Raw genomic sequence first — 21333 nt, 5'->3', positions numbered from 1 at the left:
CTATGTCAATGTCGTCGAATATCTCGCACAGCTCATCGTTCTATCGACTGCGATATTTGCGACTGCCAATGCGCAAAGGACCATGAATCTTCAGTCGAACTTATCTCTCGAAAACTCGTAACGCCGACTCATTAGATGTTGATGATGAATGACTTGTAGAACTTGATTTTAGTGCGTCCAGAGGGAACTTTACTTCTTAATTGCATGCTCAGGCCGAGGTAGCACCTGTTGACAAGAGTTATTCTGCGTTGGATTTCGAGTCTGACCTTGTTGTTGGTGTTAGTTCTGGTTCCAAGATAGACGAAATTATCTACGACTTCAAAGTTATGACTGTCAGCAGTGACGTGAGAGCCAAGTCGCGAGTACGACGACTGTTTGTTTGATGACAGGAGATATTTCGTCGTGCTTTCGTTCACTACCAGATCCATTTGCTTCGCTTCCTTATTCAGTCTGGAGAAAGCAGAACTAACGGCGCGATTGTTGAGGTCAATGCTATCAATATCATCGGCGTACGTCAGTATTTGTACACTCTTGTAGTATAAATATACATATTACTCGTATACCATCCCTATTCAGATCTGAAGCTCAAATTATTTTTTAGGAGTAGATTGAAGTAGTCGCAAGAAATACTTTCATTGGTAGTCGCCTTGTCTGAAACCTCATTTGGTATTGAACGGTTCAGAGAGGTCCTTCGCGATCCTGACGGAACTTTTGGTGTTACACAACGTTAGTTTACACATCCGTTTGAGATTTGGCTCAGACTTAAAGTGACAAGGTCCTAGTGATAAGGTCCAATCAGTTTGTTGACGGTGTGCTTTAATCTTCCACACTGTATGCTCGTTAGAACCTTATATTCAATGTTGAGGAGGCCTTATCACACAGTAGTTGGCGCAGATTGTGGGGTCTCACTTTTTGTGGATTGCGCAGAGCACACTTAAATTCCAATCGTCGGGCATGCTTTTGTCTGACCATATTCTACAAAGAAGCTGATGCATGCTCCTTATCAGTTCTTCGCTGCCGTGTTTGAATAGCTCGGCCGGCAATCCATCGATCACCGTCGCTTTGTTGCTCTTCATGTATGTAAGTATGTATTACTTTATTGAAAACCACCCGTTTCGTACCGATGTTTTCAAAGTGAGCCCAATTTTTTTAACGAATTGTTTCGCTAAAGTAATTTATGATTTTTTTTTTAAGAAAACTAGAATAAATGGATAGTTGTAGATGTGTGAGTAAGTAGATAAGTTAAAAATATATTTATATGTATTTAAAAAAATTCGTTTAAATCTTATGCAATTAATATTACAAAAAGTAATAAACTCAAATAAATACACTCATACATATATGCATTTATATATACATACATATACATATATAAATTCTTTCTTTGTAACAATTTTCGTTTTAAATTTGCCGTTTATCATGCATGTACAGACAAATGTTTGACATGCAAACGCATGTTTTTAACATGAAACTGCATGTTCTGCATTTACATTTAATTCACATAAATTTGACTACTTTCAATTGTCTAGAGAAGTTGGAGTATAATATTATTCGATAATTAAATATTTAAATGGCACATTCATGATCATAGACTTTTTTTATTGTTTTCACTTAAGTTGAAAATTTATTATTTATTTATTTTTGTCTATTGGAATTTGTTTCTTTTGACTTTTGCTCCAGTTTCCACGTGTTTTTAATGCAAGTGCAGCAGACAAAGTTTCTTTTTATTAAGTTTTACTCCTAACGCTTATATGTAGTGTGATGTTTAATGTTTTTTTTTTTTTGTTTTATAAATATACATACTCATGTCTGTGACTTTGGTGAAGTTGTTGTGGCGTTAACTAAAACCATCGTATAATACATTTGTATGTATAATATTAAAGTTTTTCTTATAACCAATTTTTTTGTGAGAATTTTTCTCTAAATTTAAAAAGATAACACAATGCAACCATTTTCCGATCAAAAAGCTGTCATCTTGCATGCCTATAGAAACTCAACCCCAGACTCCGCTTGACATTTCGCCATGGATACAGCTCAGGTGTGCCTTTGTTTGCATCTTATCATGACATTTGCTTTTTAAATTCGCTTTCTAACCTTAAATGGCATAGCTTTTCAGTTTACTTAGAACCTTAAACCAGGAAAAGTGTCATCGAAAAATGAAAAATATGTCGAAAAAAATTATATACATAAGCATCAATATTCTCTCCTCTCGCTTTTTCGCGGCTAATTGAAAAATTCTTACACTCGTTTAAATCAATTTCGCAATTTTGTTTACATTTAATTTTTTTACGAGTATTTCTGCTCAGTTGTACTTTTTTAATTTTGCTTTATTTTGATATTTTTGTATCCTTTAGCGATTAAAAGCAATTTCATCCATTGCATTCTCGTGTTATATCTCCACATATATACACTTCACTATAATTTTATACTAATTTTGATCAAATTGTTTGCATACTGTTATTTTGAACTGAAGACGACGTTCCAGAATTTTGTCCGAAAAGGCACATATTTGTATTAACTTTTCACCTGATCATATCAATGATCCTATATACATATGCATGAAGAACTAACTTATCACTTGACTCTATAAATTATTAATGTTTTTGAAAATTTCTTTTTAATTATGTTTAACGGTTATTTTCCTCACATAAAACCTATTGTACAAACTTATTTCAATAGCCATTACAACGTATGCCACTGTAAGTACTGTTCATACGCCCATAGGTGTAACCTCTCCCATCGTATGCGGAGCCGTAACCTGATCGCAAATTCAAAGGCATTTGATAAGGCGACGAGGGCGAGCTGCTGGCCGATCTGGCAGCACCATATTCGAAAGGCATCACATAAGGATTGAGGGCGTTGCGGCCGTACATCCACATATCGCGGTGGTTACTGTTAGCACTAATGGGGTATGGGTACGACTGGCCTCGGTGGTACGGGTGTGCGGGATGGAGTGGCGGATGTGGGTAGTGGGGATACAGTCGTTGATGAAGCGATTGGTAGCTGTTATTATCAGCATATCTTCGATTAAGATACTCTTGTTGTGCATATTGTTGTTGTTGCTGCTTGTATTGTTGTAACTGATTAAGTTCATGCTGTTCCTGATCCTGTTTAATTTGTAATTGGTATTGCTGCTGCTGTTGTTGGTGTTGGTGAGCTTGTTGCCATGGTTCCTCGACATCTAAAGGCTCGTAGTTGTCAGTGAAGCTGTGGCAGTCCGGCGGACTCAATAAAAATGTCTCGAAAAAACGACCGATTTCAGTGGAGCCAAAGGCTTGTTGGAAGCCAGGCAGCGGAGTCATATCCTGTTTAAAGACAGATTTTTGAATATTCATAGAAAAATAACATAATACATTAAATTATTTTGCGATTTTAGAATAAATAATGATCTTAAAGTAAATACCATGTTTTTGAAAATTCGAACATTACAATCTCTTACGAGTATAAACAGAGAAGCCCTGAGCATACTACCTACCCTCTTCTCTTTCGTACTGTCGCTCGCATCACCTCCCACATCCTTTTGCCACTTTCCCGAAATAGGGTTCAATTTCCGTTTCGATTTTCTGCTTGGTATGAGGTCACATTCCATAATGCGATTTTTGTTCGTGCGTATTGACGCAGCAGCTGCTGCCGCCGCCGCCGCAACTGCAGCCGCTGCCGCTGCAGCAGCCGCTGACGTCGGTGCTTTTAATTGCGTCATTGGTGGTGGCACATAGGCATATGGACTCATGTTTGCGATGCTGGTTGTTCGACAATAATCGATTGGTGAATTTTGCGGTGGAGCTGGTGGCACGGGCGGAGACGGTAGTTCTTGTTCTTGCAAGGTAGTAGGCTCCAAATGTGGTTGACTTTGTGGTGTGGTCGGTGGCGGGGCGCGTTTGTTATTATTACTGGCAGCGGTGCCTTCAACAATTTCTCCTACGGCGTGGTGCTTGTGAGTTTGCTGTTGGTGGGGAGGCTGCTCCTTACCTTCTTTAGGTTCACTTTTAATTTCTATAATTCTGGAAATTCCCTGAAAGTGGAGCGGTAAATAATATTAGTACATTGGGGTAAACATAATATTAGATTAGGGCTTTAAGGGGTTACATGGGTTTACAGGTTTCAAAAAATCGAATTTCTTTTTATTGTCTTATTAAATTCTACAACACCTCTAGAGTATTGTCCTAAATTTTCAAGTTGATCCGAGTAATACTTGTAGTTTAACAGAAACAGTCTTGAGAACTTTTGCGCTCGAGGTTAGCTAAGCTAAATGCGCCGTCTTCAAACGCGTTTTTCTCGAAACTGGGTTTTTTAAGTCGGTTGGCAAGATTTCTCGAGAACTACTCAACCGATCTTCACGAAATTTTACACATTTCTAAAGGCTTGAACGAAGGATTTTCGATTTTAATTCGCATCCGCAGCCTTAGAGCCCAGATGTGGCCCCCAGACTTTTTTTGCTTCTTGCATGAAAAGGCCGATGAAAAGCAAGCATTTTGAGAGTACAACGTCCGGTGTGTTTTACGTGGGCACCTGCTGACGACAGCCTTACTCCACGGCGCTCAAAAGCACAGCGGATCAAATCAATGCGTTAATCAGCGCCCTGAGAATGCAAAGCATTTTCAGTACCAATTGGCAGTGTGGAATGGACACACTATCCACCTTGGTAGGGTTCGAGGCCCATCTAAATCCTCTGTCGTGCTTTGGGTCCGGCACCCGGTTGCAATGCAACTCCACATTCAACTGACAAAGTCAGTTCTTCCCGCGATTTGGGTTTTAACCACAAATTTTGAGAGGACAGAAGGGATCCAAGCAGCATTTACCTCGGCTCTCAAGGCTATTCCGCAGAATGTTCTCCGTGACGCCTTCAAAGCTTGGAAATCGCGCTGGCAGCGCTGCATTGATGCAGAAAGAAAGTATTTTGATAGTTTTTAAAGAATTGTAACAATTGGGCAAACCCTGTATAAAAAATTGTAATATCTTTGTATCACTATTAATGTAATAGATAATTCAAAAACAGGGCCTTCAAATTAATTTACTTCCGCTTGATTACTTTTTTCTTTGCACTATACCCTGTATTATGGCTTTTATAAGCGGTGTCCATCCAAATTTATTCTCTCACCTACTCATTTCCCTATGTACTCGTACATACATATAAGTCTCTCTTATATTTTTTCAAGTCTCTTGCGTTTTTAACTCTCTTTTATATATTTTACACACCGTTACCTAGTAGAATGTGTCTGGGCGAAATTGCACGCCGCCTTTTTGCCAGTACTCATTGACCTCATGCAATTATGGGCGGGGGTTGGTAAAGTACGTAAACACTACCGGTCGATACAGCTCTGCTGGAGAGCCCTAACGTGACAATGATTTTTCATGTTTGGCTTTGGCTCTGCCTAGAAAAATACATTCTTCGTTTTTCTCCTGGTTGATAAATATGCTCCCAAAGTTAAATGCATCAGAACATGTTCTTATACGTATTAAATATGTAAAGACATTCAGTATCATTCGTGGATGTAGTCTATGAAGTTAGGAGCACTGAAATTGTTTCAAAATTTAAGTGAACCTAACATCAGGACATCAATAGAGAAAAAATTTCCATAGGTATTACTTGAGCTCTTTCCAGCTCCTTTTTATTTATCATTATATTAAAATTTGTTAAGTGGAGTCAACAAAATTCGACTCTTTCACTAGAGTGCTAATTGGTCAGAATATTTTGTGATATTATTCCTCGCCGTTTTTCTTGGAGGGTTGCTTTTAAATATCTATTTTCACAGGGTCTTATGCATTTATGCTTTTATGAAACTCAATATTATTGTAAATATGTGTTATATATATTGTATATTTTCCGAACTCTTACCTCCTGTGCATTTAAAGCTAACTCATGAAGGGATTCTTTTGTGCGAGTGGCATTTGGAGGTTCCTCTCCATTATTTTGAGTTTCAGTTGAATCAAATTGTAACGATTTAGCCGCTACCGAAAGTTTGGTCGATTTGTCTGTTTCCTCTGTTTTGTCATCTGTAAAGATTCCACAAAAAAATATGTTTTTATTAATACAGTCTACATTGATAGGATTGATAGGGTAGGGATTTCACTTGAGAGATTTTCATGTGCTGCTTTTAGATGATATGCCTACGAACAAATAATCATTTCTTTACTTGACAACGGTTAGAATTGAAATTTACCTTTACTCCACGCATAATTAAAGAAAATAGTCCCATGTAGTTGGATCTTTATTACCAAAAAGCATGAAATATTCCATTTTAAAGTCGTTTTATACGAATTCAACATTCGTTATTATGCGACAGGGGACACTTTATTAGAAGCGCAAAATTTTCATCAAACATTACATTGCACATATGGAACAAATTATGCTACAAAATGCGCGGCATATACTTGTATAATCAATTTATCCAAAAGTATGTGTGCGAAGTAAGCTTTTCAAAGTTGTATCGTATGCCTCTCGTTCTATAGGGTTGATATGGAGAATGAGTATTATGAATGCAATGTATATAAAAAAACCAATTCTATACAACTTCTCACTTTTCTTTTTACTACTCATTCGTCACAGAAAATTTCCATTGAGCTGAAGAAGAGCACTGCCTAACTTGTTGCACAAAACGTGTGCCAGTCTTGTTTATTTCATTAACATCTTCTTATGGATTTCCCTTTAGTAAACCTCCCTGCTATTGTGTGGGATAATGAGTATTTAAGAAACATTAAGAGAAAACAAATTTAAGAGCGCCTACGTTATGCTATACTTTGAAAAGAGCTTTATATGTGGGAAAATATGTCTAAAGTAGGTGTGTGTAGTACGTAGGTACCGCTCAATGCTGAAATGCACTTGGACCAGGCAAAAAATAAAACCTGCATTAATACACCCTCCCTTGAGTGGCGAAAAGGCACACACCACTACGCTGAAAGTATGGTGCGCTCACTGAAAAAAACGACGTTGTAAATCAATAAAAAATTGCATGAATATTGTTTTTTTTTGGAATTTCAAGTTGTAGCGTTTTTTTCAAGACAAAATATTATAGTAGCAGACGGTGAGGAAGTCGCTGTACAGTAGTTATAAGACGATAGGGATGAGACTAGAATCACTCACAGTTTTTAGCAAAATATTGGATTATGTTGGATGATTTTGATATTTATTATATACCTATATACATCTAGGAGGTGCCATGTGTAGAAGACCACGCAAATTAGGAAAGTTCTCTAAGCGCCATTTTCAGGGGAATGGTCAGAAATGATTCTTTTACATATGGCTCAAGCAGCTCACGACTTTCGGTCTTGACCAAGTGTCCTCTGAATAGCCAAAAACATCCGTTTGAAGTCAAACAAAAGTGAGCAGGCGAATCAGCATTCTACAGTGTTGTGCGCCGGGTTTGAACACAACGGCCTCGGATGGGTTGTTGTAAACTTGCTTATAACCATATAAGCGGTGTCTACGCTAATAAAAAAGAGGAAGATATGCGCCTATTTGTATATACGAAAATATTTCCAATATAAGCCAGACGAACGGACACGCGCACCATCTAGTGTTGGTATAAATTCAGATGGACTCCAATTTTTTTGGCCATCACATCGCTGAAAAGCCAAAAAGTGCGCAAAACTGATAACTTTTCACGTATACTATATATATGTATGATGTATGTGTATTAGGGTGTGCGTTATTTTCCAAGTAGACTTCGGTTTTTTGAAAATGCCGCCTAAAGTTTCAGTTTTTGCTTGAAAAATAAGGATCCAAGGCAAGCAAGCTCTTTATTTTCAATTTAAACCGTGTCTATATCATTTTACTTTTTCCATGTATATAAGTTGGGTGTTTTTAATATTTTAAATTAAGCAAGTTATTCTAAAACCTTGAAAAAGCGCTGGTCTAATACAAAATTTTCTGCTCTACTAAAAAGGTTTGTTTCGATTGATCTTTTTATTGTAAAAACATTCATCTAAAAGTTATATCGTAAGAACAAGGTATCATCAAAAAAATCGAAATTGAGTTTTTTATTGTTAACGATTCACTACATCATATTATATACATATATGTAGCATAAAATTTCCAACTTACGCTATCAAATATAACCAAAATATAACCATTTATTAACCAAAATATATAACCACTTTATAACCAAAACTCAAATTAGAGGTTTCTATTATTTCGTTTTTCCTTCGCCTGTAAACTTATGAAAAGTGCCGTTACGTTATTTTGCATTTTAGGTGACGATATGGCGAAAAATTTATACATCAAATGATCTGTGCATTCATACCAGATATTCCTACGTTTTTTGTGTTGCTCATACGACATGGTGTACTATATGAATGTAGTACATTTGATGCATCTCTTTAACGGCGTATAACTTTTAAAGGAATATTTTTATGAAAAAATTATTCAAAACTTTTTTGTAGAGCGAAAAATGTTGTTATGGAATATCACTTTTTCAAAGTTTTTATTTTTTTAAATTTTTTTTCTTTGGCGATAAAAAATAACCTTGCAACCTAATTTTTATGGTAAAAACTGAAATTTCATAGGGTGCTTTGCAAAACAACAACCAACTTAGTTAATAACAGACACCCTAATATATGTATATATATACATACATACGTATACAGCTGTACATACATGTAGTGTATAAGTCTGCTTGTGCACATGTAAGTTCAAGCATCAACATTCTGCAAATATTGATTAACTCTCACAGCAATTGCTGCAAAGCCACAGCGAGCGAAGTGGCGTTGGTGGCAACATCTCTGATAAACGCTCAGATGAATGAGTGTTTGTGGCAATGAATGCCTATTTAGCTGGGCGGGATTTATGCCTATGTGTGTGTATATAGATAGCTATCGCGATTTGTACTTATTCAGTGAAGGCAAACAAGCGTTTTAAAAGATTCCCCACAGTGTAGACGTAATGTCACTTTCTTCCTGTGGACTGGGTTCCTTTAGTCATTTGAGGCATTAGTAGATTGTAGACAACTACGCTCGTCTTGTTTTATGACAGGATATCATTATCGCCAACACCAACAATGTTGCCATCACAACCACCAACTGAGCAGGTCGAATGATTCACCAAGACTTTTTCCTTAACTAATTTTGTATACTTATCTTAACGCATAGACTTATATAGTATACATATATTGGAAGTCAAAGATTGAGGCACAATAAGTAAAGTGAAGTTTTTCTTTTTATGGAACTAGAAAAATGTTAAGCAAAAATATTACAGGCATGTAACATATATACATTGGACTCCACGATAGTGGTCATTTGGCTTTGGACAGTAAAGCAATAGCTTTTGCCGCCAAAGTAACGGTTTTTCTTTTTGCTAAGGTTTCATTCTCTTATGTATGTGAAAATGTGTGCAAAATGTGGGCAAAAGAAATTCAATGCTAACACTGTCATCGGTAGCATTTACATACATACTCACGGGTATGTACAATTAGGCAAAAGAGCGAGCCACAGTATGGCAACAAAATTATTTCAGCGTAAGACTATGTTGCAAAGTGCTTTTAAAAATGCCATTCCTTTCATATTTCTGTCTCTACACTTTTCTGTCATCGATTTTGTCGCCATACGCAGCCACCAACACAGCCCCCAAACGCTTTGTTCCCTTCCGATATACTGAATAGACTTCGCGTTTGACAAGCTTCCCGTAAAGAAGTTCCTAAAAGTTCATTTACATGGCGTGATGACATTAAGCCAAATCGCCGCCTTTGCGTGTGTTTCTCCTTCCTTCATTTGAGTCGCTCGCACGTGCACCTGTCGGTGAATGGGCTGTCTTAATGTCAATATGGACGTTTGCCATCGCTCAAAGTAAATAGAACTTGCCACATTGCGATATCGACTTTTACACACATACAAGTATATGCATATGTATGGACATAATGTCGACGCATTCAACAGACCGTCGCAGAGTTCAAAGCTGTTTATCGATTAACACACAGGAAACGATCAGCAAAGCTACTACGTGTGCAGATGTTAAGTGGAGAGTAACACTGCAAGTTTTGCCTAGAAACTCGTTTTGTTTTCAAAACAAGGAGGTTTGGAATAACAAGAATTGTGTGCATTTAAAAAAAAAAATATTTATATATATATACCGTATAGATATTTTTTTACAAATTTCATTTTCAAGTCATTCTTCTTTAATACATCAAGATATTTTCTACCCAATACTCCGATTTGGAGATTCCTCGACTAGTTTTAGGCTATCCGAACAACTTTTTAAATACGAATCGGTTCAGCATGGGTTAAGTTACACTGACGGGCTGTCACGCCATACATAGAACTCTAGGTCCTTTGTAAAGCCAGATGTAGGTTCATTGTTAATAAATACTAAAGTTAATGTCGTGCAAAACCTGAACGTTTCTTGGGACCTTTAATAGCGACTTGACATCTTATTCTGATACTTCATACAGTCCCTCGAACTGCGGAGCTCCTAGATATCTAAGCCGAGTTTTAGTTAAGGCCAGATCAAAGCTGAGCAGGTATTCATGCGTCTCTCTCATACACTCTCTCTTGCACTTTCTACATGTATCCTCGTTAATAATGGCCACACGTAGAAAGCTTTTTTCAGCTCCTTTGCATATGATATTGATGTCCCAAAAGGAATTATATCTCACCCTGAATTATCCGACAGATTGAAAAGCACCGAGCGAAAGATTCCGACCATTTTTGAGCTGTCTGGTGCTTCGCGTGCCTCTGCGAAGTCCACCTAAAAGAGGACTTGATGGTACAAATTGTTCAAAGAGGGTCGAGAACTTGTTGACGACGAACCACGTCCAGGATGGCCACCAACATCAACTGATGATCAACACGTCAATAAAATATAAGAATTGGTGCTTGAGAATCGACGATTAACAGTCAGAGATCTTACTCGCACCATTGGAACATCGGAAGAGTCAGTGAAAACCATTTTGAAACATCATTTGGGCCTAAGAAAAGTGAAAACACGATTGTTTCGAAAATCACTAAATTTTTCCCGAAACACAGCATCGCGTTAACGGATGTGAAGCAATGCTTTCCGATTATCAGGATGTCATGGATCGTATTATTACTGGCGATGAGTCTTGAATTTATGCTTACGACCCAGGACAGATGATCAATCGACCGAATATACTGGCAAAGGTGGGCCGAAGCCGAAAAAACCATCAAAGCAGGTCAAATATCAAAGTTATGTTGACAGTTTTCTTCAATTATCGAGGAGTGGTGCACTCCGAATCGGCCAAACTGTCAACAAGGATACTAATTGAGTATTATGTGTCGTTTGCGCTATTCGTAAACAGAGGCCAGAGAAATGGGCCGAAAGCTCTTGCCCCGATCGAGGGCAACTAGGAACACAATTCCCCAAAGCTGCCCCAGACTTTGGCTCCTTTAAGGGTTGTTTAAAGCAGTGGTCTTTAAAGGAACCCCGCAGATTTTGGAAAACTACGCTACACAGGGCATATCACAAAGTTACTTTAGTGTTGATGCTGGATAGACCAAAAAGCTTCTAATTCGAGACAAAAGGGAACTTAATAATATTGTAGGGGTCATAACAGAGCATCAAACCTTAAAATCACACCTTCAAAAAATTGAAAAGGTGGATGCGGTGCGATGCAGGTCATGGGCGGGGGGGGGCGTATTTTTTGATGTAACGCTGGAAAATTATTTTAGCGAATGCCAGTGTCTTCATCCGGATGAGTTGGAATATATTCCAATGCACTCAATGCTCTCACTTAAGAGGAAGCTGTGTTGGTAAAAATTAGATATTTTACCGAAGTTACTGCGTTGCTTGATAAAGCTTACTTTGGTTACCACCCGAGAGCGCAATGGGACTGCCTGCGGTCCGCCGCTCCGGCGCCTTTCTTTTCAACCAATACAAATTTCGAAATAAGTAAGGTATCAATGACTAAATGATATACCCTAAATGATGTTAAATCTGCTATAAGTGTTTTCCTTGTTTCATATAATCACTCACCACTTTGTTTCCTTTCCTCATTAAAGAACTTTCGGTCTATGTCTGGTTCTTTCGTCTTGAATGAGTTTTTCTCATTTATCCTATCAGGCACTGCATGCCCCACATTAATATCACTTTCAACGATTTCCTGATTGCATTTTAAAAATTCATTTTCGTTGAGAGACGCACAAGCTGTAATCTCTTCTTTTTCTCTGCCGAAATCTTCGAAATCCTTTATATCCGCGCATTGGTATGACACTCCCGAGGATGAGCCCACCGACATTGGATATTCACCGTTGTAAACTGGTGTACTTTGTGTGCTATCGCTGCGGGCGCGAGTACTACAGCTGCTAATGCTGATACCACTATCCGTGCCGGTGGCGCTTATTAATGGCGGTGAAGTGGTCAAGCATTCGCTACTAGACGTTTGTCGCGGTGTAAATGCACCGTTACTATTGCTGAGTGAAAGAGACGTACCAGCTTGAAGTTGCTTTTCCTCATGGCTACCTCGTGGGCTATCTTGTGCGTCTTCACCCACTGTTGGCAACTCGGAGGAAGTGCAGGAAGCAGATTGTATTTGCAATCCAGGCAATCGCTGAGCTGGTGGTACGCTCTGCTGAGATTTTAACGTGTTTGCAGTATGTAAATCCTCGTTGGATAATGTTTGGGCGCGAGTAGGCGAACTGACGGACTGCCGGTACTGGTTTTTTAACTGTGAATAAGTATTGCAGTCAGCTGACGGAGGCCGAGACACGCTTCGTGCGATCTGCGTGGCACCTGGAGATGGTGGCGATATTGGAGTTGCAGGTGGAGACCTGCTACTATGTAAATGCATCAACAAATTCGGCGTTTCGCCCGTTGCTTGCCTGTATGTTGGTTGTGTCGTGTTGAGGGCGTCAGCGTAATGTCGCATTTGCGATTCATTGCCCCCAAATGCGGTTTGGTGATGCGGCAGTTGTGCTTGCGGTGACGGTTGCTGCTGTTGCCGTAAATGTGGTTGCAGTTGCGGTTGGGTGTGTGGCGCCGACGCATATGGTTGTGTCAATACAGAACGCTGCTGTTGCAATGTCATGGCGTTTGGTTGATAGGCCTCACTACGGGGCGGATAATGCAAAACGCTGGATGGTATCAACTGCTGGCCAGCAGGTGTATACATGCCACGCAATGAATGCTGCGGCAGACTATGCGGATAGGGAAAGTATCGTGCTCGGTTACTATAAATACTCGAAACTGGTCCACTGGACACATTATGATTGGGGCCATCACCAATTAGCCTACTGTTGAAAGTGTTATTATAATGAAGATGTTGTTGTTGTTGTTGGTGATACTGTAACTGCTCAGCTGAGTAATGTTGTTGGTGAATTGCTTGTCGTGAGGCGTGAGCATTGAATTGTGCGGCATCGCCAAAATTCCCATAGCCAGAGGCATATGCTTGTGGCTGCGGTGACGGCACACTGGCCGGATACCTCATATTGGAAGCCTGTGGCTCTGGATATTCCTTAGTCAAACTTTGTCTTTGGAGCGTTGTTGGGAAGTTCATAGTTGAGGCTCGGTTTCTCAGTTACATATACTAATAAATTTGTTGATCAGCGCCTGTGATGTGAATGTTTGCGGTGCTATCATAAACATATTTCCCTACTCTGAATATGAGGTTTTCCAACTGATCCCCTTGGAAGCTAAACAATAACCAATCTGAGCACTCATTTTGCACGGATTTTCAGCAAATGTTTACAATTAGTAGACTTTTTCTGTGTTGTTCCAAATTTTCATTTGTTCTTTTATATTTAAGTGTAATCAGTGCTGTGTTTATATTATCTCATCTGGGTAATTTTACCTTTTGAACATAAAGCTACTACATCAACCCTAGCTTTGTGTCCTTCTTTTTCGCTCTGCTTCGTGTATGTGTGACGTTTAAATTCTTGAGTTGCATACGAAAACTATGCTTTCCTCTTTCCTCCGCACTTCTATCTGCCATTACGTACCTCCCTCTGGTATCACAGTTCCATCACTGTTCGTTTTGTCTGTAGAGTTTTTCATTTGGCGCTATTCGCACAATGTTTGGTTGCTTCAATTTTCTTGTATGGTCTTTTGTTTGCTTGCATTCATGAACAAAAGAGAAACTCTCCCAACTAGAAGTCGCTTTTTTCGTAGTGAAATTGACCATTGTACTCTTTTATACTCTATTCACTCCTATTCATGTCAGTTCAGTGACGTTGCCGTTTAATTCCATTGACTTTCGTGAGATCAAGTGAGTTTTTCAAAGTTTTGATTACAAATGGGTTTCTTTGTGCATATTTGAAAACTTTTTTTCTGGAAAATAAAGAGAAAAAATATTGTTAATAAAAATGTATGTAATATGCGTATATACATATAATACATTAAAGGGTATGTAATGGAACTGGTAAAACAAATTTAAAGTGAAATAAAAACAAGAAAAAACTTTAACTTCGGTTGCACCGAAGCTAAATACCCTTCACAGGTGCATTTCTGTTAGTAACTATGTGTTCAGTTTGTATGGAAGCTATATGCTATAGTAATCCGTTCTAAACAAGTTTTTTAGAGATAACATTGTTGCCTTAGAAAATAACATATATCAAGTTTCGTGAATATATCTTGTCAAATGTGAAAGTTGTCCATACAAGAACTTGATTCCGATCGTTCAGTTTGTATGGTAGCTATATGTTATAGTGGCCCGATATCGGCCGTTCCGACAAATGAGCAGCTTCTTGAAGAGAAAATGGCGTTTGCAAAATTTCAAAACGATATCTTAAAAACTGAGAGACTAGTTCGTATATATACAGACAGACGGACAGACGGACAGACAGACGGACATGGCTAAATCGACTCAGCTCGACATACTGATCATTTATATATATATACTTTATAGGGTCTCCGACGATCCCTTCTGGGTGTTACAAACTTCGTGACAAACTTAATATACCCTTTTCAGGGTATAACAAGATAAAATTTAAATTCCACCTACGTCGAAGATTTAATACCCTTCACATGTGCAGTTTTTTTATCTTAATTTTGATCGGTTAGTTTGTATGGCAGCATGGTGGACCGATAATTTCTTCAGATATTTTACTTTGGCCTTGGACAAAAGTTTTTCACACAGTAACTGGATTTGAATTGACCAGTTTGTAAACTGTTATATGCTATAGGCTCCGATAGAAAAAATTGTTGGGTGAATGTACCATTGCCTTGATAGCTTGTCTAATAAATACTTTTGCCTTACAAAGACTTGATTTTGTGCGGTCAGCTGACATTTAGTGATCAGATCTAAAAATTTTTTTCCGAAAATCGGGCACAATACAATACAATAACCCACGTCGAATTTCGAGAAGGTATCTCGTTAAATATAAGGGTTATCCATACAATGACTTGATTTTGATTATTCAGTTTGTATGACTGCTATATGCTAAGTTCGATATCAGTGAAACCCACAAATGAACAGTTTATTGGTGAGAAAAGGACGTGTGCAAAATTTCAGATCGATATCTCAAAATCTGAGGGACTAGTTAGTGTATATATGGACAGACTTTTTGCTGCCCTCTGCTTCATTTTTACCATAGAAATATGAAGATCTTAGTAAATATTTTAATTCCGAATGTACCAGTTTATCATGAAAAGAAAGCTAAAAGTCTCTTCTTAATAAAAAATAGTTAGAAGACATTCCGCAAACCCCATTTATGGAGACGCCGGAATATGTTGTTTACAAAAAGCATAACTTATATTATACATATCATAACTTGGGTGATCCAAGTTTTTCAAGAGCCTTTTTTGACAGATAAGGCGTGAGTCTCCTCAAGCTGTCATGTTATTTTTTCCAGTATTCTTTGGCATATCATTATGGAAAGACTTACGCCTGAACAATGTTTACAAGCCTTTCAACTTTATTATAAAAATTCATGTTCTGTAAAGAATATGTTTCCTGCACTTCGCTCAACTTATGGTCAACATACCCGACCTACTGACCATACTATTCGCAACACCATCACCCATCTTTAGATCCAGCATTCATTCAGTATAATATTCGATCGAATAGACCACATACAACACGCAGTGAAGAAAATATAGCAATCGTAGCTGAGCGTGTACACGAAGACCGTTGAGAGTCGATTCGACGCCGTTCACAGCAACTCGGACTGACATATGGAACGACTTGGCTCATTTTACGTCGAGATCTTAATTGAAAGCGTACACAAGGCAGCTTGTTCAAGAACTGAAACCGCTCAATCTTCCCAAGCGACATCGCTGTGGCTCTTGAAAAGTTGCAGAAAACCCGACGTTTTCGTCCAAATTTTGTTCAGCGGAGAAGACCACTTCCGGCTCAGTGGGTAACTAAACAAGCAAAATTTTCACGACGAAGAGCAAGCTGAAGAGATTCAAGAGCTGCTATTTTATCAAAAAAAAACAACGGTTTGGTTTGTGGTTTGTAGAATCAACGGTCCATATTTCTCCAAAAATGATGCCGATGACAATGTAATCGTCAATGACGACCGTTATCGCGCCATGATAACCAACGGTTTAACGGAACGTGATATCGGAGGCATTTGGTTTTAACAAGACGTCGCCACTTCCCTCACATCCCATCAATCAATGGATTTAACACTTCGGTGAGCAGCTAATTTCACGTTTTGGGATAGTCGATTAGCCACCAAGACCGTGTTATATTACACCGTTAAACTTTTTCCTATGGGGATATGTAAAGTCTAAGGTCTATGTAAATAATCCCTTTTGAGGCCTTGGAGCAAAACATCACGCGGGTTATACCCCAGTTACTGGGGTCTGACTCGAACGAGTCTTCCAAAATTTGACTTAACGGATGGACCATCTGAGACGTTGCTGCGGCCAACATTTTAATTTAAAGTTGCCGAGTTTTTTCTTTAAAAAAAAGTAGGGAACCTCGAAATGGATCACCCTTTAATATTATTAATCTGCTACCATTTTTTAATGATTCATGAAGTTCAATAATAGTAAACAAGAAGAAGGAAGAGTGCCGAAAAAGTCAATAAAAACTAATAAGATAACTAAGAGATATTATTATATACATATGTATGTATGGATATGTAAACGTGAATGAAATTCTTTTTAAGAGTAAATGGAGAAACCATGAAGAGAATTCATTGGGACAGCTTTCAAACAAAAATATAATTGCAAACTCCATAACTTGTAATAAATTACGCGGTTGTATACATCATTGACTCACACCTAAACATGACTAGGCGGATGATGAAGATTGATTCTTCAAGCAACACCGCTACCAAATGAGCACCCTGGACCTGATATTGTAGACCTCGCAAATAATCGGTTAGCCTTTGCAATTTTCGCGTATGTTTTTGTGATGTGCGTAGATATACACATATTTTGTTGCTACTTTGTGAAAGGACGATAAACAATTGTGTGTACCCCTAGTTGCTGTCGTTTCAACCAGCTGTCGGCACGCTATAGTTGCTAACAATGTCGCTGGTGCATCATAAAACGAACAGCGGAACAGCAGCGACGGAAATTAATCAATAAACACCACACTTTACAAGAACGCAAAAAATCAAACAAGCGAAATAGAGAAACATGACTAAAGCAAAATGTGTAAAAGCATGCATGCAAATTGGAGTAGATACATGGTGAACAAGGATGGCCTGGAAGTAAATAGTGTGTAATCATATACAAAATCTAAAAGCATGCTAATCGGGAAACATAAAAAATATATACTTAAACCTTGCAGTAAAATCAACTAGTAAGAACTACTCTTTACTAACTACTTTAGTGTGAATGACAGGACAAGTATCAGCCTGTCTCAGACTATCGTTTTCCATGCAAGTAAGAGATTTTTACTTGCTGAAGCACTAAGAGATTCCTTTAGAAAAATGTCAGTCTTATGAATTGTCAAATATTATCTAATTTTTTATAGTTCAAGTTTATTGGTTTTAGTAGAAAAATAACAAATAAACGAAATAGCTTTTCATAACATTTAATCATACCCTGAAATATTGATCCATACTCAGATATCATAATAATTTTATGTTTGTAGAATGTCTGTCGGATTCATGAAATTTAATTAAAGGGTTACATGGATTTACGAGTTTCAAAAAATCGATTATTGTCTTATTGAATTCTATAACATCTCTAGAATATTGTCCTATATCTTCAAGTTGATCCGAGTAACAGTTTCGGAGATACAGCCTTGAGAACTTGTGCGCTCGAAGCTAAGACTAAGTGCGCCGTCTTTAAACGCGTTTTTCTCGAAACTGTGTTTTTGAAGTCGGTTGGCAAGATTTCTCGAGAACTACTCAACCGATCTTCATGAAAATTTACACAAGTCTTTGAAATACAATTCTTAAAGACTTGGATGTAGGATTTTTTTCAATTACAACTATTTCAAAAAAAAAAGTTGCGAAATTTTAGTTTTTGCTAAAAATGTCTGCCAAAAATCCAATTTTCTGGTTTTTCCCCATTCTCAAGTTCTAAGTTAAGGTTTTAAATAAAACACGTATTTTTCACTTTCGGTGATTCTGTAAAGAGTTATGCTGACAACGCGGGCGCATCCTATTACCGAGGGGTCACCGGCAATGGCGTCACAATGGCCGAGTTTAAAATATTTTTTTTTTCAAAAATTTCAGAATTTCTTTGTTAATAGTGTATGTTTGTAACAATAAAAAATTCTAATAAAATATTCTAATTTTTTATATGAGAAAAAAATTGTTGAAAAAAGGCTGTTTTTACCCGCGGAAGTCCATGTACCTTAAATAAATAGTGAATTGTTGCCTATTTTCTAAAGATTTTATCCTTTACGATTTCGTTTGGGATCTCTAAAAAATGCATTAGGGTGGATAAAAAAAAAATCGAAGATTTAAAAGATAATAATCAGTAATTTCTATATATGAGTTTTTCGATTTATAATGATTTTTTTTTTTGAGTTATAAAACTCATAAGGCAAAATAGGCCTTAAGATAATCAAACTTCAAACGTTAAAATCTTTTAAACCGTTCTTCTTCTTCTCTACTGGCTAAGACAACGCTTACACAGTTTAGACCGAGTTAAGAACAGTCGTTTCTTCTTTTCGCTATTTGGCGCCAATTCGAGATACCAAAAGCAGCTAAGTCTTTTTCCACCTGATCTCTCCAACGGAGTGGAGATACTTTTCTTCCTTTGCTTCCACCGGCGGGTACTGCGTTGATTAGTCTCAGAGCTGGAGTGTTCTCTTGCATCGCTTGATTCCCTGAATTATGCAATGTCGTCGTATATTTTGTACAGTTCATCGTTTTATCGACTGCGGTATTCGTCTTTGCCAATGCGCAAAGGGCCATTAATCTTCCGCAGAACCTTTCACTCAAACACTCCTAAGGCCGACTCTTCAGATGGTGTCATTGTCCATACCTCCGTACCATATAGAAGAACGGGAATGATGAGAGACTTGTAGGGTTTAGTCTTTGTTCGTCGAAAGAGGACTTTACTTTTCAATTGTCTACTCAGTTTAAAGTAGCACCGATTGGCAAGAGTGATCCTGCGTTGGATTTCAAGGCTGAAAGCGGTTAGTTTTACGAAAAAAGCGTACAACCCTTTTTTGTAGAGCATTTAATCTAAAAAATTTATAAAACGAGCTAGTTTTTCAAGTAGTTGGACGCGAGATACGAATTCTTCTAACTGATATGACAAAAACATAGAAAACTGTAAGCCGGAGGACCTGCACGCCTTGGTTCTCATGCTTGGAAAGACATTCTTAGAGGCGAAATTTTTTATGACCCACCCTAATATGCTTATATACTTTCTGACAGGTTTGCTGCTTTTATATGCTGCGTTTGTACATATGTATAAATGTATCAAAAGTTCTCAAATTGCAACAACAAAAAGAAATACACTAACAACATTTCCTTATGCTCACTTTTTCTTGGCGAGTGTGCCTTTGCATTTATTGAGTTATACACACGAGTATGTTCGTATATTAGATTCTGCGGTTCCATATGGTCGCCTTTTTCACCAATCAGCACATTTTGGAAAAATCGGGGCAAAATGTGTTCAATCAAATTAAGTCACCGATTAAACTTAAATAAGATTCTGGGCATTATTGAGTAAGATGTTAGTCAGGTTTTCTGACGCATTAAATGCTGACTAAAGGTGCTTCTAAATTAACTGAACATCTTACAACGGATGCATATTTTTGGTTTTCAGTACTTCCTGCCTAATCTGTAATAGTGTGTATCGCCATATATGTAACTAATTTAGAATTTGGCGCGTTCTGCCTGCCTCAATTGGGTAAGTCAACGTAGGCTTTGTCAACAACTTTTCTATTCGTTGAAGTCATCAGTCAAGATTTAGCGTTGCATTGTTATAAAATGAGCTAGTGTGGGACTTCTCAACAACGCTGGAACCATATGCTTAAGTAGTCCAGACTTACAACAACATATATGTACTTTGCACACACACGCACACGTGTACATATGTACAACCATATAAAAGCGCAATTTTTTCGCGGTTAAATTCACCGATAAAAGGGTGTTGTCCACTTAGGTGTTACAAGTTTGTTTGTTGTATACACTCTAAACTCTATATGCTGTATATGTATATATATGTATATGTACATATGTATATTAAAGTCCTTTAATTCATTTACGACATAAACCCCCAATGACATATTTAGTGCTAGGAGGTGTCATTTATATGAACTTTATGCAGTCTGAGGGTGTGAAGTACGGATTTTTGGGAAGAAATAAAAATGTCCAGCAAAGCTAACGGTGGCTAATAGATTTTTGCATACCTCTGTTTATATGTTGAACGGTACTCTGGCGGTCTTTATTTCTGCTGCATATTTATGCAGGCACAACGTCCGATTTTCACTTTGCACAACATTTGAAATTTTTAAAATTTTTACTCATTGCAATACGTTTGTAGATTTTCAAAAACATAACCGTTACATTATCAAATTTTATATATATACAAGTATAGCTATGCGCACGTGCACATACAAGTTAATGTAGGGATCGATGTAATTCTATAGACCCGAAATCTCTGCAACCCTTTACTGCCTTCAGCAGACACCTAAGTAATTTTCGAACAGCTCCTCTTTGGTGCCGTAAAAAAGTTAGAGCACCAAGAAAATGCCGTGTATCTTCCACCACCCACACTTATGCACGCACACACACACAGAATAGAGCCCGTTTGTGACTAACACCTACCACATAGTCGATTAAGCAAGCAAAAGCACAATTTGTGCGTTTCGTATGCGAAAAGTTTGCGACCGTTGTTTTCAAAAGTGCGACGAAGACTGACTCGCAGCTCGTTGGCCCGGCTAAGTGATTGTGCTGGTGGCAGCCGCATTCTCTGTAAGTACACCATGCCATCAGTATGCCGTGTATATAGATAATGGGTAGCGCACCCTAAATGCAGGCATCGAGTGCATACCGTGGCTCCAATCGGGCACACCGTTGCGCACG

At 38.0% G+C, this 21333-nt stretch overlaps 1 protein-coding gene across 2 annotated transcripts; it reads right to left on the bottom strand.

Annotated features, from left to right (window-relative positions):
* Positions 1-1224: 1224 nt before the first annotated feature.
* On the bottom strand, positions 1225-21167 carry LOC126763006 (box A-binding factor). Of its 2 annotated transcripts, none has more exons than XM_050480161.1 (5): positions 20658-21167; positions 11921-14209; positions 5837-5994; positions 3476-4012; positions 1225-3305 (listed from the first exon to the last, which is right to left on the bottom strand). In XM_050480161.1, the coding sequence occupies exons 2-5, from the start codon at positions 13437-13439 to the stop codon at positions 2673-2675; spliced, it is 2847 nt and encodes a 948-aa protein (XP_050336118.1). In that variant the 5' UTR covers positions 13440-14209; positions 20658-21167; the 3' UTR covers positions 1225-2672. The 2 variants fall into 2 exon arrangements, with proteins under 2 accessions (XP_050336118.1, XP_050336119.1); XM_050480162.1 differs by having other exon boundaries at positions 21076-21166.
* Positions 21168-21333: the final 166 nt, after the last annotated feature.

This window comes from Bactrocera neohumeralis, chromosome 6, assembly GCF_024586455.1.
Source record: "Bactrocera neohumeralis isolate Rockhampton chromosome 6, APGP_CSIRO_Bneo_wtdbg2-racon-allhic-juicebox.fasta_v2, whole genome shotgun sequence".
In the NCBI taxonomy this organism is placed as follows: domain Eukaryota; kingdom Metazoa; phylum Arthropoda; class Insecta; order Diptera; family Tephritidae; genus Bactrocera; species Bactrocera neohumeralis.
This window is presented reverse-complemented; position numbering and strand designations above follow the sequence as displayed.

Coding starts and splice junctions, on each gene's coding strand:
- LOC126763006 (XM_050480161.1), bottom strand. CDS start 13,439: ATGAACTTCCCAACAACGCTCCAAAGACAAAGTTTGACTAAGGAATAT. Junction 5,995..11,920: donor TGAGGAAAGGAAACAAAGTG/GTGAGTGATTAT, acceptor GAATCTTTACAG/ATGACAAAACAGAGGAAACA. Junction 4,013..5,836: donor TAGCTTTAAATGCACAGGAG/GTAAGAGTTCGG, acceptor CTCCACTTTCAG/GGAATTTCCAGAATTATAGA.